The sequence below is a fragment of the Epinephelus moara genome, chromosome 9 (assembly GCF_006386435.1).
Source record: "Epinephelus moara isolate mb chromosome 9, YSFRI_EMoa_1.0, whole genome shotgun sequence".
In the NCBI taxonomy this organism is placed as follows: domain Eukaryota; kingdom Metazoa; phylum Chordata; class Actinopteri; order Perciformes; family Serranidae; genus Epinephelus; species Epinephelus moara.
In genome coordinates this window covers 22,074,051-22,095,648 of record NC_065514.1, presented here as the reverse complement: position 1 = coordinate 22,095,648, position 21,598 = coordinate 22,074,051, and the positions used below count along the sequence as shown (strand labels likewise).

Below are 21,598 nucleotides of genomic sequence, written 5' to 3'. Positions count from 1 at the left end.
CTCTCCCAGCCCCCCCCCCCCACCAGGGTACAGTTTTTTGTTTTGTTTTTTTCTAGCTTATTTTTTATTTGGCCAACAGACACACACCACCTCACCCATCTATGGACAATTTTTTTCTATATTCCTCCAAACTGCTGTTTTTCGTTTTTAGTTGAATATATATAATGCCTGATTTTTTTTCTAAACTCTTCTTGTATGTCGTCTTTTTCGAAGACAGCAAGAATAAAAAAGCCCAGTGTATTTCAAAGTGCAAGGTAAACAACTAATGGATGATAAATGGAAGAAAAGATTTATTTGTTCTGTGTGCACAAGGAATAAAAAGATATATTTTACAGGAGTTTATGCCATGAGTTACGATAAATTAACGTTGATGCTTTATATATAAAACCAGTAAATTGGAGTGCAGCAGTTTGGGTCCCCCCCCCCATGGATGCTGATCTGTTTCCGCCGTTGGATCTTGGAGTGTCTGAGACTTACTTAGCGTATGGAACTGTGGCACTGATTTGACAGCAACTTGCTTTGACTCTCTAGGTTTCAGCTCCCCTCCTTTTTTTTCCCTGACACCTCAGCCTTTTATTCATCTGTACACCTTCAATCTCAACTGACTGTTGTTCATGGGGAGTCGAATCCAAGGGGGGGGACGTGTACATTGTATACAAAGTGGTGGATTGCAGTCGTGCTTGATTGAAAAATTCAACACAGTTGTTAGCTCCAGGACTTGTTAATGGGCACTTTGTACTGTACGTCTCTGGCAAATGCCTAACTAGTGAACTGTATATGATCGGGGGATAACAGGGGTGGGAGGCTCGACGTTTGTGAAACACCATATTCTGCGATCTAGAAAAGCAAAGAGGACTAAGCAGAGTCACTAGCCATCCGGACTTTGTCTTTGCTCAGTGTTTTTTGCCCTATGTAAGAAAAAATTACAAAAAAAGAATATTCAGTGTATTGATTTTCAGAAGTTTATATTGTATTTTTGATCATTTGTTTTTTGATTTTGGAAGTTCATGGCGAAGAAATAAAAATTCAGAAATATAAAGTCACTGTCTCAGTCAAGGTTTTTAGCTCTTACGATGTTCTCGGAGGCTGAAGGTTTTTGGTGGACAAGATAAATTCATGTAAGTTCTACTTACGAGTACGAACATGCAATATAGTGAAGTCTTTGCAAGGACCTGTTGGGTATCACTGAAAATGGTGATGAAAAGTTAAAAAACATTTACCTGATTTCAGTCCAAGGTCTGGACCCAGTCAACAAAACACTGTTGTGTCACAAGAATGAACCAACACCTATGTACGTGATATGTAGGTGCTGTACTGGACAGATGGTGGAATCAGCTTGTTGTAAGGTCAAAGACTTTGAGCAAACACTGACCTCTAATGGACTACTGTGGTAAATGTTCACTGCAATGGAGCATTTCGTCATTTCAAGCCACACTGATAAAATAAGATATGGGACAAAGACATTGCTACATACATCTGAAGGTGGTTGTTGATGTCAAAAAAAATGTTTGTGTGTTGTTTACAGTGTCACCTGCTGAAAGAAATTCTGATCAACAGAGCTACTCGACCATAGAACTTTTACCATGAACTTCAATAAACAGCTCTTACTAGCATGAACTGACCAAGTTCTCTAAAATTATTTTAAGACTTTTGGGGGAAAACGTTATTGCAATGTTGTCGACCTAAGCAGAGAAGTGTGTCATAGAAACGTGATCCAGATGAGGAAATGAACGTTGATCTGGTTTAGGAATCCAAACTCACCTTGTATCCCATCTTTGAAATGTAGCTAAAGAAATAAACACAAACTCTCGATATAATTTCATAAAAAAAAATCAAGGCCTTTCTTAGCCTCGTTATTTTCCTTAGAGCCGTCCTTTGATTTAGAACAGTGGTTCTCAAGCTTGTTTGTGTCAAGGACCCTTAAATTCATCCATATGAGGTCACAGATAAGATAAGATTTGGCTGAAGTGACCTGCATCTGAAAAGATTTTATATGATTTAGACCAGAATTCTATAGTTGTCAACTACAGCTGAGGAAATATCCATGTTGGAAGTGAAACCTATGATCAGACTGGTCACTCTTATGACTCTGACTCACATGAGCTAATTTCTATAGTGAATTGTGAAAAGTAACATTCGCCATGTTTCTGGGGACCCCCTAAAACTCCCTCAAAGACCCCAGGGGTCCTTGGACTCCTGGTTGAGAACCAGTGATTGAAAAAAAACTTGCATGTGCACCTCTCCAAACCTCATTTTGCATATGTTTGTTTAAAGATGTTTGGGCTGTAGGGACTCATATTTTTCTGTTGAATAAATGAGGACTAGCTTTCACTGGGCATATGGAGTTGTTTATGTTTATTGGTCTTTAAAGACACATGAGGCTTTTCAAGTATGCAGAGATAAAAAAAAATGTGTGTGTTTTTCTGCAGTAAATCTCACAAGGGAAAGGAAATCATGGATAAGAAGAAATTATAAGAGCTGAAGTTACTAAATTGTACAATACAAATCATCTAAAAGCCTCTGTAGCGTTAAAGATTAAACAAAAGTTTCCCAACCTTTTCGGTGAGCGGACCTCACAAAAAAAGCAGCATGTAGTTTGGAATGAGTTTGTTAGCACTTCCGAGATTTCACAAATGACAGCAAAAATTAGAGTAAACACCAACAAAATAAATATGACTTTGTGATGCAGACCCTTGTGTCTTCTTCTTCCCTTACTTATCTCACAACCGCTTAAATTAACGTTTGACCCTTTGAAAGGGGCCCAAGCCTTAAAATACCTAACTGTACTGTTTAAGTCGCTCCATCTCAATCTAATTATGATTATGTGGGGAGGGGTTCACACTCACAGCCCTGTCATAGTCCCATAGCCTGGAATCAAACGTTTGGTTTTGTGTGCAGTGTTTTAGTTCTAAGAATTACATTTCTTAACTACATTAACATTAGCTATATAGATAGGTTATAAGACTGAGCTTTGTATAATAGAAGTAATTAAAGCTCTCTGAGGCCCCTCTCAAGTTCAAGAGGCAAAACGGTTTAGTTCACCCCTGCATTAGGATTTAGCTCTAAATGAAGCTAAAGCCGACTGATGATACTGCTGGGGCACCGATGTATGTCTCTTCCCATACCCGTTTTCCAGGGTTAGGGTTAGGGCTAGGGGGATTAGGGGTTAGGGTTAGTCTGTCTTACTGTGTATGTTTTTTTGTTTTTTTTTATTTCATGTGTCACATTTGATGTCACAGACAGGCTGGAAAACAGATCAGTTGAAACTTTACAGTGGTTTCTTCTTTTTTATCTATCTCTTACTTATTCAGACTCTCTTTCAAACTCAGTGCAGACTAATTTCGAATGATGTTTTAGCACTGCTTGGGCGGAAATGGATGGTATTTTGTGGCTGTGCTTCATGGTATCTCGGCCGTAAAGGAGCTAAAATTAGCATGTTCACCCAGGTGTTGAGAAAATACAAGAACTCTTGAACCGGATTTATAAAGAAAGACAGAATGAGCAACGTTCATTTTTAAGCAATATATCACACTGTTAATCCATTTGGATATCTGCCACTTAACACAGTGTGCTACCTCACTGTAAAACACTATCATCTTATCTGTAGATCATTCTGAGAGCACCTAATTTAAGCTCTAAAACTAGGGCTGCAACTATTTGCTTTAAGTGTCATCCAGTCCTCTAATTATTTAGTCTGTAAAATGTCAAGAAAAAGTGCAAAATGACCATCACAAGTTCCCAGACCCCATCGTGACATCGTCAAACTGTTGGTTTTGTCCGTTCAAACAGGTGGCATCATAGTATAAGCAGCAAATGTTCACATTTCAGAAGCTGGAAGCAGCAAATGTTTGGGTTGTTTTCTTGTTTAATTACGTCAAATAGATTGTAAAAATTGTCAAATGATTTCTAATTATTTAGACACTAAAATGTCAGGAAAACGTGCAAAATGTGCATCACAAGTTCCCAGACCCCAGGGTGACGTCGGCAAACTGCCCGTTTCATGCGTTCAACAGGTGGTATCATAGTATAAGCAGCAAATGGGCACATTTCAGAAGCTGAAAGCAGCAAATTTATTTTTTTTTCTTGTTAACTTACTTAAATGTCAAATAGATTGTGAAATTGTCATTTCATTTCCCATAGCTAACCTAGCTACATTTTTACCTGGCACTATAGTGTTTAGCAACAGCAGCTTACCCATCCATGCAAGTTGAAACAGGATTTGTAGGTTTTGTAGGATAAATAAATGTTATCCGGAGACGTTTATATCATTGCTTGGCTGGTGAGGAGTGGAGGAAAGCAACAGCAGCATGCTCTTTTCTCCAGCTGCTGTAGTCTGACAGGTCCAGCTCAAATTGCATCATCAACACTGTGTCCACAAGCTCCTAGATGTTCATTCAATCATTCAGTCAGCGTGGAGAACAGGGCTGAGTGATGAAAGATGCTCTTGAGTTGCGTTATGGGAATTGTAGATGCCAATTCTGACCATTTAATGTATCTCTTCTGTTATGGAAATGCAGTAATAAGTCACTGTTCAGCAGTGGCTGAAGAAGCTTAAGTAAATAAAAGTAACAATACATTCATGTGAAAGTGCTGCATTCAAAATCCCATCTAAGTAAAAGTACAAAAGTTACACAAGTAACTTATTCAGTCTCTGTTTCAAACTCAGTGCAGACTAATTTCGGACAATGTTTGAGTGCTACTTGGGTGGAAGTGGATGGATGATGGCTGTGCATTATGGCATCTCGTCGGTAAAGGAACTAAACTTAGCGTGTTCACTCGGGTGTTATGTTCCCATCAGTGCTAATTGGAGCCAGGGGCAATATATAGGCTACCCATAACTACTGCAGAGTCATTTGACTCAGTGTGAATGCCGATTTAAACCTTTCCTATTTGTTTTTTTTTGTTTTTTTTTAAAAACAGATGTTAATGGGTGTTTTGTTGTTGTTGTTGTTGTTGTTGTTGTTGTTGTTGTTGTTGTTGTTGTTTGTGCTGTGTGAAATGGGTTCAAGAAAGGGAAGTTAGGGTTCCAAAAAATGAAAGAAAGAAAGAAAGAAAGAAAGAAAAAGAGAAATGAAAGGAAAAGGGATGTGAGAAAGACATGGATCGAGAGAGGAAGGGCAGGGGGGCCCACAGAGAACCCTTATGTGAAGGGCCCAGAATTTGGTGCTACGCCCCTGCTGATACTGTAATATATGGTAATAATATATCAGTTACTTGTGTAACTTTTGTACTTTTACATGAGTTGGATTTTGAATGCAGGACTTTTACCTGTAATGCAGTACTTTCACATGAATGCATTGGTACTTTTACTTACTTAATGCTTCTTTAACCACTGCAGAACAGAGACAAGAAAAGATTGATGAAACAGTCGAAATCAAAGCCAGGATATTCTGACTTAAGGTCCTAGTATGCACTCTACAATTCCCATAACGCAACTCAAGAGCATCTTTCGTCACCTCACCCTGTTCTCCACGCTGACTGCGTGAATGAACATCTAGGGGCTCGTGGGAACACAGTATTGATGACGTAATGAGAGATGGACCAGTCAGACTGCAGCAGCTGGAGAAAAGAGCACGCTGCTGTTGCTTTCCTCCACTCCTCAGCCGAGCAACGGCATAAAACGTCTCCGGATAACGTCTATTTATCTTACAAAACCCACTATTTTGTAAGTATAACCTACTTTATTGTTTTTATATTTCAGTTTGAAGTTTTATGAGTCACTCTCAGCGACAGCGTCTAGTCTGGTTTGTCGCGAGAGGTCTCAACTGGCACGGATGGGTCAACTGCTGTCGCTAAACACCGTAGTGCCAGGCAAAATGTAGCTAGGTTAGCTAACTCAATATATATGTACTTAATAGCGCCAAAACAAGCCTGACACCTTGTTAGTAGGCATATACATGACACACTTACTGAAACAAATCTCAGCTGTTCGTGTCGGGGGGCACAGGTTAGCTCAAATGTTGCTCCTCTGCAAACGCAGTTTTACCATGTGAAAACTCGGCTGAATTGTTTTGTATCCACTTCCTCTGGTGCAAAACATAGATTGGGAACCAAGGGGTGTCACATTTTGTCACACCTCCAAATAAATTGGTCAAGAGTTTGACTCAGGAAGAAGGAAACTGTTGATATCCGGGTTTGTTTGTTTGTTTTTTTTGCAGCTTAAATACAAGAACTCTTTGTTTTTTCAAGTGGGACATGTGATGTAAGCTATCTGATTTTTTAAGGTTGTAAAAAGTAATTAAAATTGACAACCTGTTGCATTTATAAAGATTATGTTAATTTTTTAGCAATATGTAACACTGTTAATCCATTTGGATATCTGCCACTTAACACAGTGTGCTACCTCATTGTTAGAACACTTTTATCTTATCTGTAGATCATTCTGAGAGCACCTACTGCAAAATGCATATCACATGTTCCCAGACCCCAGGGTGACATTGTCAAACTGCTTATTTCATCCATTCAACAGGTGGCATCAAAGTAAAAGCAGCAAATGTTCACTTTTCAGAAGCTGGAAGCAGCAAATGTTTGGATTTTTTTCTTGTTGAATTACTTAAATGTCAAATAGATTGTAAAAATTGATTTGATTTCCCTATGATCATCATATATTTTAAATACAAGCTGCCTCAGGGCCTGTGCCGGAGCTGTGCTGCTCTACGATGAATGAAGCTATTGAAGCTGCTTGCCATGCACATTGTTATAGATTAGATATTTAAGGATGTTGTCCCAAATGTCAATATATGACCAGTAAACACTGGTCATATATTGACATTTCAACTCCACCTAGGCTGGTGACTCATATTGCCTCTCTGCTGTCGCTTCTCTGCTTCCACTCCACAGCTTCTCTACCTGTCGGACTGAGCTGCCATCATCATGTCTAAAGGTACAGTGGTTCTGGCCTACAGTGGTGGACTGGACACATCCTGTATTCTTGTTTGGCTGAAGGAACAGGGCTACGATGTGATCACGTTCTTGGTAAGCTTTAGGGACCAGTGTGTGTGTAACAGGTGTCTTAGTTTCAAAACAGCTGCTTTTGCATGTCACACATCTCTGTTGTGTTATAATTGACTGTTTTCTAGCAGCTGACAGTTGTCTTGTCTTTGTCTCAGGCATGTAGGATTTTTTTTTTTTACTAGCTCTCCCAAAATCCTGTCAGAGCTACAGTACAGTTAAACCCAAACCACACAGGATTTGGCTTCATAATGCCAGTGCAAATCTAGCTGGATTTACTTTCTGCCCTGGGGCGGTTTAGAACTGCAAAGCAAGCAGATTTTCTTGTTGTCTAACTTCTCATTCAGTGGTTTTGTGATTCAGTGTGGGGGGATGGGCGATTGTCTGTAGTTCACTGCTGTGGCACTGCTGTGGCAGGGAAGTAGAAGAAGAATAGCAGGCACAGATTCAATCCATAATTCTTTGTCTTTGTGAAAATATGCACTTGCATCTACTCTTCAGAGAAGATTGCATCAGCGAAGTCAGGCAGAAATTGATAATTACGCAATTATTAAGTTTTTAATATGGGATGTTAATATCTGTATGTTAAATTAAAGTAGATACTGCACCTGCAGTTATGCAGTTCACAAGTAATGGAAAAAAAGTTTACACTGTAGCTACTACTGGAATGTCATAATGATAGGTTTTGTTATTAAGTCATAACATTGAGTGTGACTCATCCTTAATCTACTGTCCTTGTATGCTCAGAGAGACACTCAAATAAAAATGATTAAGAACTGAAAATATCAAGTGCATGGTATAGTGTTAGTTCTGTTGTTAGTGTTAGATTTTTGTCATTTTTGTTTACCAAATCATTGTCATCTCATTGCAGGAAAACAGTCCCTTGTGTAGTGTAGGTTCAGGAGATCAGACAGCCTCTTCAAGCCCTTAAGTGGTGTTCATGCTTGGTTTTCACTGTGAGGTTGTTGCTGCACCTCCTCAACAGGCGCGATCTGAATTACAAGATCACTGATCGGCAGAATAAACACTCGCAAAGTCATGTGCTGGCATGTTTGTGTACAGGGCTTGCATATTATTTCACAGGAGCTCTGAACTGATGTAACTGCAAGGTTTTTAGTTTGTATTTGTGTTGATGTAGGTTCAGCTGCACATATATTTGCGAAAATTAGTATATTTGTGTCACTTTGATGTGCAATTTATTGTGTGTTTTTCTAGGCCAACATTGGACAAGACGAGGATTTTGAAGCTGCCCAGAAAAAGGCAGAAAGCCTCGGGGCAAAGAAGGTAAGAGATGGAATGAAATGTGATGTTGCTTTAAGTGCACTATCAGTGATTCTGTGTCTTCCTACCAGGCATTTTTCCAAGACTGGCAAACAATTTCAGGAAATGAGTGGAGAGAATAGTGGAGAACAATAAGGTCCTTTGACCTTTCAATGTAAGGTTGAAAAGTCCAAGCCAGGAATGCTGTGGTTCATGGTTGGTGCTTTAACCTCTAGGGTGCCCCTTATTGGTATTTTTTTTAAAGAATATTTTGCATTCATCATGAGCTGGTGGGAAGCACTGACAATGAGAAGGCTGATCATCTTTTTGCTGTAAGATATCTAATTCAATTTATCATATCAGATGTCAGAGCTCCCTTAAAGCAGCTAATTACACTAATAAAGAAGTGTTTTTAAATGTTCTCTATGGCCTTAGAACACATTGATAATGACCAAAATCAAATTTCCAGCCTCTTTAACGCAGCAGGCTGAAATAAAGGCAAATCAGTAGCTGCTTTATTCTGATTCTTGTAGAGCACTCCCATCACATATTTACAGTATGAGACAAAGCCTTTGTTGTGGCAAACAATCAGCAGTTATTTCTTTCCCTAGAGGGAAATATCCTAACTAATTCATTAAATATTTCCCACATAAAAATGGCTCAGAGATGAATAGAATAACATAAAGCCCTGTTCTGTGTCCTGACATATGTTGATGTATAGGTGTACATTGAAGACCTGCGTGCCGAGTTTGTGGAGGACTTCATCTGGCCCACAGTCCAAGCCAATGCTGTCTATGAGGACCGTTACCTGCTGGGCACTGCGGTAGCACGACCCTGCATCGGACGGCGTCAGGTCAAAATTGCACGCAGGGAGGGTGCCCAGTTTGTCTCCCATGGTGCCACAGGAAAGGTAAACCAGACATAGAACAAGAGACTACTGACTATGACTGAATCCAAGATGCAAATTAAATGTATTAAAAGAATTATTTACATTTTCTTGCCTTTATTATAGGGCTGGGACAGAAAAAAAATATGTTTGGGAAATGATATAAAACTACAGACCAGTTTCCTGCAGTTAAACCCTCGACACTATGGTTTCGTGCTACATTCCTGATCCACAGGATGCCACAGCCAGTTTTTCCGAAACACAAATGAACTAGGTCACCGTCCAAAGTCTGGACATGAAAATTTTGTGTTTGCAGGGTTGAACATTAACTGGTTTTAAACCAAACTGCAACAGTAAGTCAGAAAGCATCCCTCCTCAGGCCTGTTTCTGCACTCCTTCATTCAGAAACTGTAATTTTCCTCTCTTTAGTGGTCCATTCATTAAAAGAAAATAGATGTTTCCTGCAAATCTGAGACAGATGTTATCATCTCTATTGCCTGCGCTTTTCCCTCACACTGCACTGAACCATGGGCTAAATCAAATGAGTCACTGCAGCTCAAAGGAAAATGCAAATATGTTTTTGCACATTGGAAGCCTGTCAAATAGGTTTCTGCAGTGAATGAGACTTGATGAAAATTAGCCTAAATTTCATGCTAGATATGAGGACTTTATTTTAACCCTGTGACATTGTCATTTAAGTACATTTTGTGGATAGATACCTTGTTTCAAAGATCTGTATGCCTTCCTGACATGTTCAACATGTTCATGTCTTACTAGGATAATCTGGCATGTTTGACCCCCTTATTAGCTGTGAAACAGGCCATTCTCAATTGTAAAATTACAGCTGGAAGTTAAATAAAGTAGTCTAAAGTGTTTTAAAACTGGAAGATAATAGAAACAACAAGTCCATCTGACATGTTGTGTGGTCCAGAGGAATATTAAAGTGCTCTTGAAGATAAAAACATAGTTCAGGGTGGTCCTATGCAGAGCCCAGACCGGAGTTGCATTTTTCTTATTACAAAATGACAATATAATTGTAGTAGTATGATTATATTTGTTGTTAACTGGTCAAAGGCTTCGCTACATCTCATCTCTTTTGGTCAGAATAACTTCTGTTCATGATAAAGTGCTGTTTAAGCTGCAGCTGTGCGAGTTAGACAAATGTTAACGCTATCAAGGCTCTCATAGTTACAATTAATTATTAATTAAGTGTAATCCATCATTATCAAATTTAGAAAAAATCTTTTTAATATACAGTTAATCATTCAGTACATTTACATATATTTTCCTGTTTTTTCCACATAAAATGTATTAAGCTGTCATCAGTTGAAATGCAGTGTCCACATTTCACCTGTAGATGGCGACAGATACCGCGTTATATTGGTACAATACAAACCTCAAATAACTTAACTTGTAACCTCATCAGCTGTGCCCTAACATTTTTCAGGTGTTTTTTTTTTTTTTTTTTTATATGTGGTCATTAATTAAGACAGTGCGGCTTGCTCCCTTATAGATTTTTATTTCTATTTTGAAGCTGATTAATGAAGAAAGTGACAGAGCACTGTGCAGGAAAATATAGAAATAAAAACTAAAGCAGGATTTGGTCATTGCATTTGTCCCATGTCAGTACAGTCACGGGAAACATCACGGCTCAACCAGTGTGCACTAGAACTGAATTGTTAAGCTATTATTTGATTAGTCGATTTGTCAGAAATGCAATCTGCAACTATTTTAATAAGTAATTTGAGTAATTTTTGACTCTGATTTGTCTTCTTATGGTTTTCTTTGTCTTATATGATAGCAAGTTGAAGACTTTGGGGGTTTCGACAGTTAGTTGCATCAAACGAATTATTTTAATATGTCAAATTTTTTTGGGAAATAGCAAGGGACATTTTTCCACTATTTTCAGACACTTTATACAGACCAACACTTTAATCAAGAATGAAAATAGTCGTTAGTTGAAGTTTTACCATGCACACTTTCATTTACTGTTGTTGTGTAAACTGTTAACACTGCTATCACACCTCACATGTGGTACATAAAGCTGAGCCATTGTGTATGTGTGTGTTTTTTCAGGGCAATGACCAGATCCGTTTTGAGCTCACATGCTACGCCCTCTACCCCGAAGTTAAGGTAACTTTGCTGGTAAACTGTATGGAGGTTATGGCTTGTACTGTTTGACACAATATCTGTTGAAAATGAGGCCGACTCTCTTACTCTCTCTGTTTGTGCTGTTCAGATCATCGCTCCGTGGAGGATCCCTGAGTTCTACAACCGTTTCAGGGGGAGAAAAGACCTGATGGAATATGCACAGGTAACTCCGTCAGTCTGTTAAGGTATAAATCACAAAATCTGTAGTTCAGTTTGGTGGTGTCCAGGGCTGCCAGCTAAAAATTAATTTTGTTGTTAATAAATCTATCAGTGATTTGGAATTACTGATTTGGTCTATAAAATGTCCAAACAGTACAAGATGAATTGAAATTTTAGTATGAAGACTTTTGTTTTGTCTGGAGCATTTAGCAGGATTCCTCAGCATTATAGTGACAGAAAAGAAAAGCAGTGATTACGTTATAACAGAAATATCCCCCTGAGAGCAGGGGTAGGCAACCTGCGGCTCCAGAGCCACATGCAGCTCTTTAGCCCCTCTCCAGTGGCTCTCTGTGGCTTTGACAGAAAATTATATGAAATGAATAACCCATATTTTTTTAACAATTTAATTTTCATTTATTGTTGTAGGCCTAAAGTGATTTTTACATTCTTCAACTGTAAAATGTGTAGCCTATACTCCGATTACAAAGCTAAAACGTGTGTCATATGTCTGTGGCCTGGTGCCTTTTCCTCTATAAACATCTCTAGCAATGACAGCAGTAGTTTTGAGTCTCCCTAGCTTGGCTAGCTGTGGATTCCAAATCCAAAAAGGGAACAGTCTCAGGGTCAAATAGAGAGTTTAATAATGTATGGACAAATTCATTTGCTTTCACTGGCAATGCTGCAAAGTTCAAGTACAAAGTAATCATAAATAGTCCACTGCGGAACAACCACCTTGTGCTAAAACAAATAATGAATGCTCATTTAGACCTATTAGTAATGTTGATGAGCTAAATCTGACTTAAAAGGCTGTGTTGCCTTTATCGTGAGGCTCAAATAGCAGACAGTTTTTTTTTTCTTCTTTGGCCAGAAATGGCTCTTTTGATAGTAAAGGTCACTAACCCCTGCCCTAGAGTATCGTATTGTATAGAGCTTTATCATATCTATTGGTTGTATAGACTTTTATATACTCACTGAATGCTCTCCTGCACTTATTGTGTATCTGTAGTTTTTGTTTTATGCTAGAGCCAATTTTTAATTCCCTTTGCTCAGTTTTTAATCCTTTTCTAATGTATATCTTGTCTGTTTCTTGTGCTGCTGTAACATCTAATTTTCCCCCTTGGGATCAATAAAATGTTATCCATATGTGTTGATAAAAGCCAAGTGGTTTTCGAAGAAAAAATTGAATCCCTTCAGGAATTTAGATGCCTATTGTGAAAAATACATACAATTTCTTTTAACATCCCTACTCTTTGTCTGTAATTTAATTTCCTTGTCATGATTATATTTACAGTTAACTTAACCGTTTTCAGATTTATGTTATTTGGAACACACACGCATCATTGGCAGTTTGTTCTTATGGTCCCATTAGATGGTGGTTTGGACCAGTTTTTCCCACTAGAGGGTGGTCATGATGTTTTAAACAAAACCACTCTCTCGCTGGCCTCTGGAGTAAAAAACACAGAGTTGTTGACTTTTCCTTTGAACATATCAAAAATATCTTTCATTTTTTTGTTGATTTGTTTTTTGGTCTTCTCATTGCTGACTCTTAAAGCGAAAAAGCAGCGTGGGGAAACACATGTATTTTGGTTACACAGCATGCCAAAAACCAGCCGCTGGAAACAGTTCTGTTTGGTTCCTTGTGTTCAGAACCTCTCCGTCCAACAAGTACAGCTGTGATTTGAAGTCTCTAACCTTCAGGTGCAGGTAGCTTACAAGCAAACAGTTTGTAACAAAGCAGCTTTCTTTGTCAAACTGTAGAAACATGGCATCCCTGTGCCTGTCACTCCTCGGGCCCCCTGGAGCATGGACGCCAACCTCATGCACATAAGGTGGGTAGAATTCTTTCACCTTCTTTACCTTCTTTAGTTCCTGTTTTAATGCTTTATTTTTTTTTAGAATTAAATAGACTGTAATTTTCTTAATAATGTTTGTTTGCAGTTATGAGTCTGGCATCCTGGAGAATCCCAAGGTAAGAACAGTTCCCAATAGCATATCTAAATATTCAGAAAAAATAGTTTCTACTTTTAATTGTTCTTGCGTCCTCCTTCTGGCCCCTTTACCTTTCGGAGTGTGATGTGCTGATTTACTGCTTAATAAAACTGACACACTCATGGTGACTTAAGACATTTTCTTACATGTGAGCACTGGTTAAATGCCAAAAACTTAACTTAGATCTTAAATAACATATTCTATACTTTCGCACAAATGTATGTTCACTGACAATACTAACACTTTAATTATATTCTTAATCATTGACACTATGATTCAAGAACCTGTAATAAATAAACTCAAGACATTTGTACCATTTATACAGGTGAAAAGAAAATCTCTACCTAATCAGATTTAGATAGAACGTCTTGAGACTCTACATAAACATCTGGACTCTCAGTGTCATCTTCAGATCAGTAACTGTTTTTAAATTCTTTTGTAACACTTCATGATGTAATCTAGCGCTAAAACAAATTGAACAATCAGGCACAAAAATTACGGATAACATTTGTTATTTGTTAGAACAAAATTGGTACAGTTTACTGTTGAGTACAGTAAATAATCTCCTGTGTTCTCACACGCACACATACAGTAATGTTTGCTGTCATTTCCACAACAGACAAACTATTGCATCTTTTTTTTAACCGTTAAGATGTATCATCCACTCGGAGTGACCGTAAAAATAACACGGCAGTAAAGCTACTGTCCCTTCTGCTGACCCATGCCAGCCCCATCAGAGACTAACACGACTCACTCTCCCACAGTGCCATGGGTGAGACCGAGTTTGATCTCTGCTAGGGTGAGAGGTCATAGCAGTACATACAGGTTGCCCCCAGTGACCCCCAAAGCTCCCATCCCTTGGTCGCTGTGTCTGTGTCTCTGTCTCTGCTCACCCCGGGTCCTCGTCGGGCCCTGGGAAGAGCCTGGGACACACAGACACTGACTTGTCGTCAGCAACGCTTCGACTAATTCCCGATTTCATGGGAGCCGGGGAGGGGGAAGGGTTAGGGCGTTGCGCCCAGCTGGGGCCTCCTGAGTTCCAGCCCCAACTCCTCGGGACCTCATTGTTCCACTGGTTGCGCCGCCGCGGGCTGCGACGTGGGAGGGGAGCCATTTCATCATGACACCGTGACACCAAAATGTCACCAGTAACAGTAAAGTACAAAGGCAGTGCGCCAGACAGATGAGTCCCCAATGGACGGGGTGTCACAAGGAGGCGAGGGGTCCCGCGCTGCTGGAGCGGAGATGCAGGGGCAGGGCCACTGTAACTCACAGACCTCTATCTCTCACTCTCTTTCTCTGTCCTTTCCCACCCCTCCGCTGCCTCTTTAGTGGTCGGCCTGTGGAGAAATGTTTTGAAAAGAATGAGGCGAACCGGCTCAATAGCATAGCGATGTATGATGACAGTATTGTGTAACTGATTTCATTCAGGGGTTTTGTGTTGGACCATTTACTCCAATATTGAATCGATTAATGGCATTAAATACAATGAAATATTTATGGTGCAGGGGTCCAGAGTGGTAAAAGGATTTGAATACATTACCCAGGGCACCAAATGATATCTTGAACTTTGAACAAGCTGTGATTATTGAGTAATTTTCAGTAGCCTAAACCTGTGGCCCCTCTCGCAATTAGACTTTTTCAAACTATGTTTGTTAATAAAGGTCAGAGTAAACATCACAACAACAACACCAACAACAACAACATCACAATATCTAAGTATAATTCCTGGGTTATACATTAATGTAAATGCCATTTAAGGCTACAGTTGGTAACTTTTATTAAAATAACTTTGTGTCATATTTGCTGAGACTGTCACTACATCCACTCAGTGAGACAGCTGTGAAAAAATCATGTTCCTCCATTTCCTCGTAGTGCTTCTAATAGCATTTGTCTGAGTAAAAAACAACCAATCAGAGCCGAGGAGTCTCTAACGCATCTGTCAGTCATGTCAATCACTCAGTGAACTGTGTTCAGTCTGTCAAAGCATACAGCGCTGATCAAATATGAATCAAGGTTTGGTACTGTATTGACTATTTCTCACCTCAAATTTTTTTCAAACATATTTTAGAAGAAAGAAGATAACATTTATTAAAAATCCAATTTTTTCACTCTGTTGTCACACACAGGCCTGAATTACACACATGCACAAACAGGACCTATACATGCATTAAACAGAGAGATGTCAGAGTGAGGGGGCTGCCATATTGCTCCATATTTTGGTCCGGACAGGGACTTGAACAGGCAACCCTCTGGTTCCTAACCCAGGTCCCTATAGGCTGAGCTACTGCTGCCTTTTAGTGTACTGTTTAGCTTTTAAATGAGAAAGTTTGCTCCAGCTGGTGGGCCATGTTTGGTTTTTGCTCAACTGTTTTCAACATGGTGACAAACTTTTTCATTTTACAGCTGAACAGTACATTAAAAAAAAATGATGCAATACAGTAACAGAATCTTGATTCATATTTGATCATCGCTGCCTAGTTTGACAGTTTGATTGCAGTTAACAAGCAGTGATTAACATGAGTGACAGCTGCGTTAGAGACTCCTCGGCTCTGATTGGTTGTTCTCCTTCATCCATGGTGGATTCCTGCAAATGCCATTAGAAGCACTATGAGGAACATGATTTTTTTCCCACAGATTATCTGGCTCATGTACGACCATATGGATATAGCAACAGTTTCAGCAAATATGAAATATGTTAATATATAAAAGTTACCATCTACAGCTTTAAAGCAGGAAATAAAACAAATATAAATAATAGCAACAAAGTGAATTTCTCACCCAATGCCCAAACCAACATGACAGATTCTGATCGGCCCAGAGGGGTCATCTGAAAGGTCATCTTGTTCTAAGTATCTCCTCTCTGTATCAGCCTCTCTCTCTCCTCCAGTTACAGCCCTAAAGGCTCAGGGCGGACCTCAACTATTCAAACCCCACAACGCCCCCCGCATGTTGTACAAAGGCCCCTCTCTGCTCAACACAGTCAGATTAGGAAATGTCCAAATGGTCGCTCATATGTTCTCCTGTAGATAAGAGTCAGCAGAGTTCAGGTTACTCTATGATTAAAACTGTATCCTTCCTGATAACCCCAAACCACCTTGCCTATAGCACCGTGGCCTGGTGACTTCTTTATTTACTCACCTCCATCTGGCAGCATTAACCTGTGTGAAGACGTGCACCCAGGGCAACTTCAGCTGTTATCATGTTTATGCAGTCACATTTAATATTATTAGCATGCACCTGTTGAGTGCACTGAGATAGATATTGTTGTTAAGCTGAACAAATCATGCTCCTGCGTTTGATTCTGCTTTTATTGGGTGATATGCCTGAAATGCTATCCCTTCAATACCTCTGCTTGTGTTTGATAGATATAGACAATGTTGCAAAAAAGTGAGCAGAACTGCTTTATGGCAATATTGTATTTGCAGGATTGTGATCAGTGATTGATTGATTTAATACGCAGGATTAGCAATCAATGACATTTCTATCAGGTTAACTAATCTATAAATGTAGAATTTTAATGCTGTCAACGAAGATTTTAACTTTTTTAACTTTACCCTCCTGTAGTTGGCAAAATTACGTCAGATTTTTATTACTGTGAAATATGCTGCATTTCTCATGTTGTGGTATTCATCAGATTTATCAGCAAAATGCCAATTGCTAGATGTCTCCACACCCCGCAGTTCCCTTACTACCTCCTCTGACTGTCTCTGTCCCTCCACACATGAGCAGTCAGGGCCCGGCCTGAGGCAGCCTGACACTCGTCCTGAGTCATTAAAACATCACCGCAGTCTTAATTATAGCCTGTGTCAGTGAGCTTCCTCAGGACCACTGCGCTCTTTGATCAGGGAACTGATGGGCCACTGCTCGTGTTGACCAGGGCTAAAGGAGCGTGACGCCAAGCCTCTGCTCACCTAGAGGAAATGAAAACTTGTTTTCTGCTGGTCGCATGGCTGGCTGGAAAGATGGATGGACAGAGGACTGCCTGTAGGGGAAGGAAGTGGGCTTGTAGGTGTATGTGTGCATGTGAATGTGTGCTTTGAAGCAAAGAGGTCAGCATTTGTCATGTGCCTTCGCCGCCCTCAGGTCTGATCGGTCTGACCTGTAATACTTAGCGAGCCCTCCTTGTGTCTATCTCGGCATCACTATAGCTTTGCCTCCGTGTAGAAGTGCCTGTTGTCCTCATTAAATTGAGCGGAGGCCCCAACATTAACCAAAACGTCCTCGGTGTTAAGAATGTAAACATCTCTCCAGCACATCACGTGTATATTGTTTTATTCTTGTCTCAATTTGCCATGTTTGCATTTTAAAGAGAAGGACAGACTTGAAACGTGGTGATTTAAGCGTCATTTCCAACCCATTGCTCCAAAGATGTTTTTACCATCCTCTTCTCTTTCTATCTCCCTCTCAACTCTCCCCTCCTCTCCTCCCCCTCTCCCTCCTGCCACCTCTGCCTCTTTTGGCTCTGTTGGCTTCGATTGAAAACCAATGAGGCAACTAATATGTGGAAAGATAGAAATTTACTTGCTTTAAGTTCATGCGTCAGCCTTCTTCTTTGCTGTATGGGCCACGTTTAGCACAACAATATGGCAGAAGCAAAGACTGCCAAAGGAGCTGCTCTGTGCTACATGATGGTGCGCTTCATGCCCCATTTCCCACCAATACCCCCTGCCCCCGCCTTCTCTGTCTCTACCTTTTCCACTCTTTCAGGGCCATGGCTTTAGGACAGGTCCACCTGCAGGGGGTTTGAATTGAAATGCATTGATCTCTCGCTCACTGGAAACAAGCCTATTCCCTTTACTTTTCCTTTTTTCTTTGTATCCAGTAGTCCAATAGTAAGTTTGAGCTCTTGTGGTTGGAGCATGCATGAGTTTTTAAGCAGTCCTCGACCAGAAGAATGAATTTGTATACGTTTTAGAAAGTACGTTTTTAATTCATCAGGTGGAAATTGTTCTCGCACGAGGCCTTTCTCTAAGCCATAGTGCAGTTAAGCTTTAAATACTTTGTTGGTTAATAGGCAATTAAGACTCTCACATGAGGAACAAAGTTAGATTTTAAACTCAGGAGGTTCATTAAAATTCATCCCAATCCAGAAATCAAAATATTAATTAATCTAAAGCTAAAATAAAAAGGTATACCAATCTGTTTTGGCAGAAAGACTAAATCTGGAGCTGCTTGTTTAATCAATGCATGACATGTCAAAAACCATAAAAGTAATAAACAAACTCTCTTTTCCTGGAAGTAAGTAACCCCTACAGCAAATGGCTTATATGTGCTATACTGCTTTATTTGAAGGTTGAAAAAGACGACCACTGGTTTACAGCATATAACACCACAGGAACCGTCCACTTTCTCCAGTATTTAAAATTCAGTCCGTCTTTCCCCCCTCAAAGAGTATGCATCAAAGGGCTTTTTAAGGTAGTCATTTCGCCCCTCTCCTGTTCGCTCTCATTTGGTATCTTTCAGGGCACTGAGGCAGAAAATGAAGGAGAGGAAGACGGGCGCCTTCCCAGTCAATTTTGGTGTTTAGTTAAAAGGAAGGAAAGTGATTGCGCTGCTCGTTTTCTCTTCCCTGACAGGCGACGAGCGGATGCCGATTAGTTATTGTATGATGATTTAGTGTCTGGTAAAGCTTTCCATTTAAATGCACCCAGTAGTTATTTTGCATAGTCCCCCTGCAATTTGCCTCAGCTCAGGAGACATTGGCCATCGTCTTGTCCTAATGCTGTGTAATTGTTGGAGGGCCACATCGCTGGGCAGACACGTCAGACCGCCACGCTCTTTTAGGTCCCAAGCATGACTTACTGAAATCGTTCCCTGCTCCCACCAACTGGAAAAACGACAAACGTCTGTCACCCAGGACAACTTTAGTGGGTTTAGGGTGTGGACTTTGAGGCTCTGTTGTGTGATGCCCATTTAGCAAAATTCTTCATTTGAAAATAAAATAGAAAGGAAACGTCACTCAGAAAATCAAAAGTGGAAAACTGGAAGATTAAAGGAAGTGGAGACAAGTAGGGAAGAACCGCAGACACATGATAGAATTCACAAATCTGAGATATTTACAGACAGGTAGAATATTATTGAGGACATAGTGTCGCTCAAATAGGTTCTGTCATAGTATCAGGTGTGTTTTGACTTGTCAAGTGTTCACTATTCTTGGGGATGTGAGTCATTTCTTTCTTTTGCCCTTTCCCACTCTCCTTCTCGCTGCATCCCACTTTCCCCGCCTTCCCCTGTGGTGAAGGGCCACGCAGGGAAAATGAAACCAAATAGAGGAGAAAAATGGAACATTGATTTTTTTTTCTCTCCTTTTTGTCTTCACTCAACTCCTGATGGTATTTTCAGGTTTCTCCTTTTTCACGCCTCATCCTCTCTTTTCTTCTCTCCGCCATGTCTCGAGTCGTCCCTTATCACCTCACACAATTGTCTCCCCTGTCCGCGGTACCGTTGTTTGATGAGGTCTCAGAAGGTCCTGGTTATTCATCAATGGGAATAAAAGTGTGTGAAATAGAGAGAGTGAGTGAGTGTTTTTGTGTGTTTTTCAGAGCCATGCTCCGGCTGACCTGTACCTGATGACCAAGAACCCAGAAGATTCTCCCGACACCCCGGATGTACTGGAGATAGAGTTCAGAAACGGTTTGTGTTCACAGTATGCGTCACCTGTTGATCTCTCTGTCAGTCTAAAACCTGATCCCTGATGTAAATGGAAAAACATATAATTTGCCCAAAATATATGTTATGAAAGTTTAGAACGGACATGATTCATTCAAGGTAAGTATTCAAATGAATAATCATTATTTTCGTTTAATGACAATTCAGTCATTCATTTTTTATTTCCCTTACATCTGCACATGATATACAACAAAATGTGAAATTAATATTACATTTTTTACATTATTAATTTCAAAACATTTATTTTGACTCATAATTGGTCTTACTTGTCATATTAACCTCCACAAAGAAGTCATGTTTTTGGTGCTGTTTGTGCGGTTGTCAGTTTATTTGACAGCAGAATAACAGAACAACTATTGCCCCGATTTTCATGAAACTTGGCGAAAGGGTGTAGCATGGGCCAAGAAAGAACCCATTGAATTTGGGATTAGTAGATCCAAATCACAGGGCGGATGCAAGATTTTTTTTTTTCACTTTCATTAAGCAAGCATGGAGGTGATTAGCTAAAATGGTGGCAGAAAGCAGTGCAGTGCTAACCATGGAAACAGTGCTGACAGAGCTACAAGTGTTAATGGGGGTCGCTCACACTCACCGGTGCGAGGTAAGGGAGAACTGGAGGGTGGGCATTAAGCTTCCACGATGTCACTGTCCTGCCACAATGGGTCAAGACAGCATTATCAGTGGTAGCCTTCGTATTGCACTGCTGGCATACAGCCTTGGTGGAGGTCTGCACTCTCCAACTGCACTTCTAGATGTACAATTGATTTGGCTATTTGTCTGTTTAATGCAACCTGGTCTTTTGCATTTGAGCTTGATCTATGTTTAGGGCAAATTAAACTGCACTTTTATTTGAAAAATGCCAGGACTTGACCAGGCTTGTTGTCTGAAATCTGTCGTGCATCAAAACCAATTTGATGCGGTAGTTTCTGTTGTACACCATGCACACACACACACACAGGAAAATAAGTTTCACTTAGTTCCCATGATTTGTATTGAATGACATCAGCTCTGAGCTTCTGCATCAGTGAGAGCTAGTGTCCATCCTCACTCAGTGTCCATGTCCCTTCATGTTACTTAACATTGATGTTTATAGCCGCAGGGCTACAGCTCACACGCTGACCCAGTTGCACTTTATCACCATTCCTGACCACCCAGACTTATCCTTAACCTCTCACAGCATTACTTGGTCCAAAGCTGCCATGTTTGGCCTGGGGGCACACACACAGGCCGGAAGCATTAAGTCCAGCTAATACACCAAGCCCTGAGGGGCCAGTGAACTGCTCATTAGATATATAGCCATGAGGGCCGGGCTGAATGGAGGAAAGTGTCACATGTTTGCGTAAAGAGAGAATGGCAAGAAACATCCAGGCCTGGGGCAAATGGCACAGATGTCCCATCATCCCTGGTCACCAGTGGAGGCTGCAGAGAACTAACATCAATCGGCTGAGAGACACTAGCTCCTCTGATCACATGGGCATCTTTATGAGCTATAATAGTGATTTAAGGGATGTTCAGAAGGTTGGCAGAAGA

The 21,598-nt window shown here is 40.2% G+C and overlaps 1 protein-coding gene across 1 annotated transcript in view; it reads left to right on the top strand.

The window, feature by feature from the left end:
- The first annotated feature begins 5,526 nt into the window (after positions 1-5,526).
- The window catches only part of ass1 (argininosuccinate synthase 1), a 29,733-nt gene continuing 13,661 nt past the window's right edge, over positions 5,527-21,598 (top strand). Inside the window, exons 1-9 of the mRNA XM_050053590.1 lie at positions 5,527-5,665; positions 6,841-6,975; positions 8,167-8,235; positions 8,933-9,121; positions 11,174-11,230; positions 11,337-11,411; positions 13,166-13,236; positions 13,346-13,376; positions 19,942-20,032. Of these exons, the coding sequence (XP_049909547.1) occupies positions 6,874-6,975; positions 8,167-8,235; positions 8,933-9,121; positions 11,174-11,230; positions 11,337-11,411; positions 13,166-13,236; positions 13,346-13,376; positions 19,942-20,032 (685 nt within the window). The 5' untranslated portion in view covers positions 5,527-5,665; positions 6,841-6,873. The remainder of the gene's footprint in view (positions 5,666-6,840; positions 6,976-8,166; positions 8,236-8,932; positions 9,122-11,173; positions 11,231-11,336; positions 11,412-13,165; positions 13,237-13,345; positions 13,377-19,941; positions 20,033-21,598) is intronic.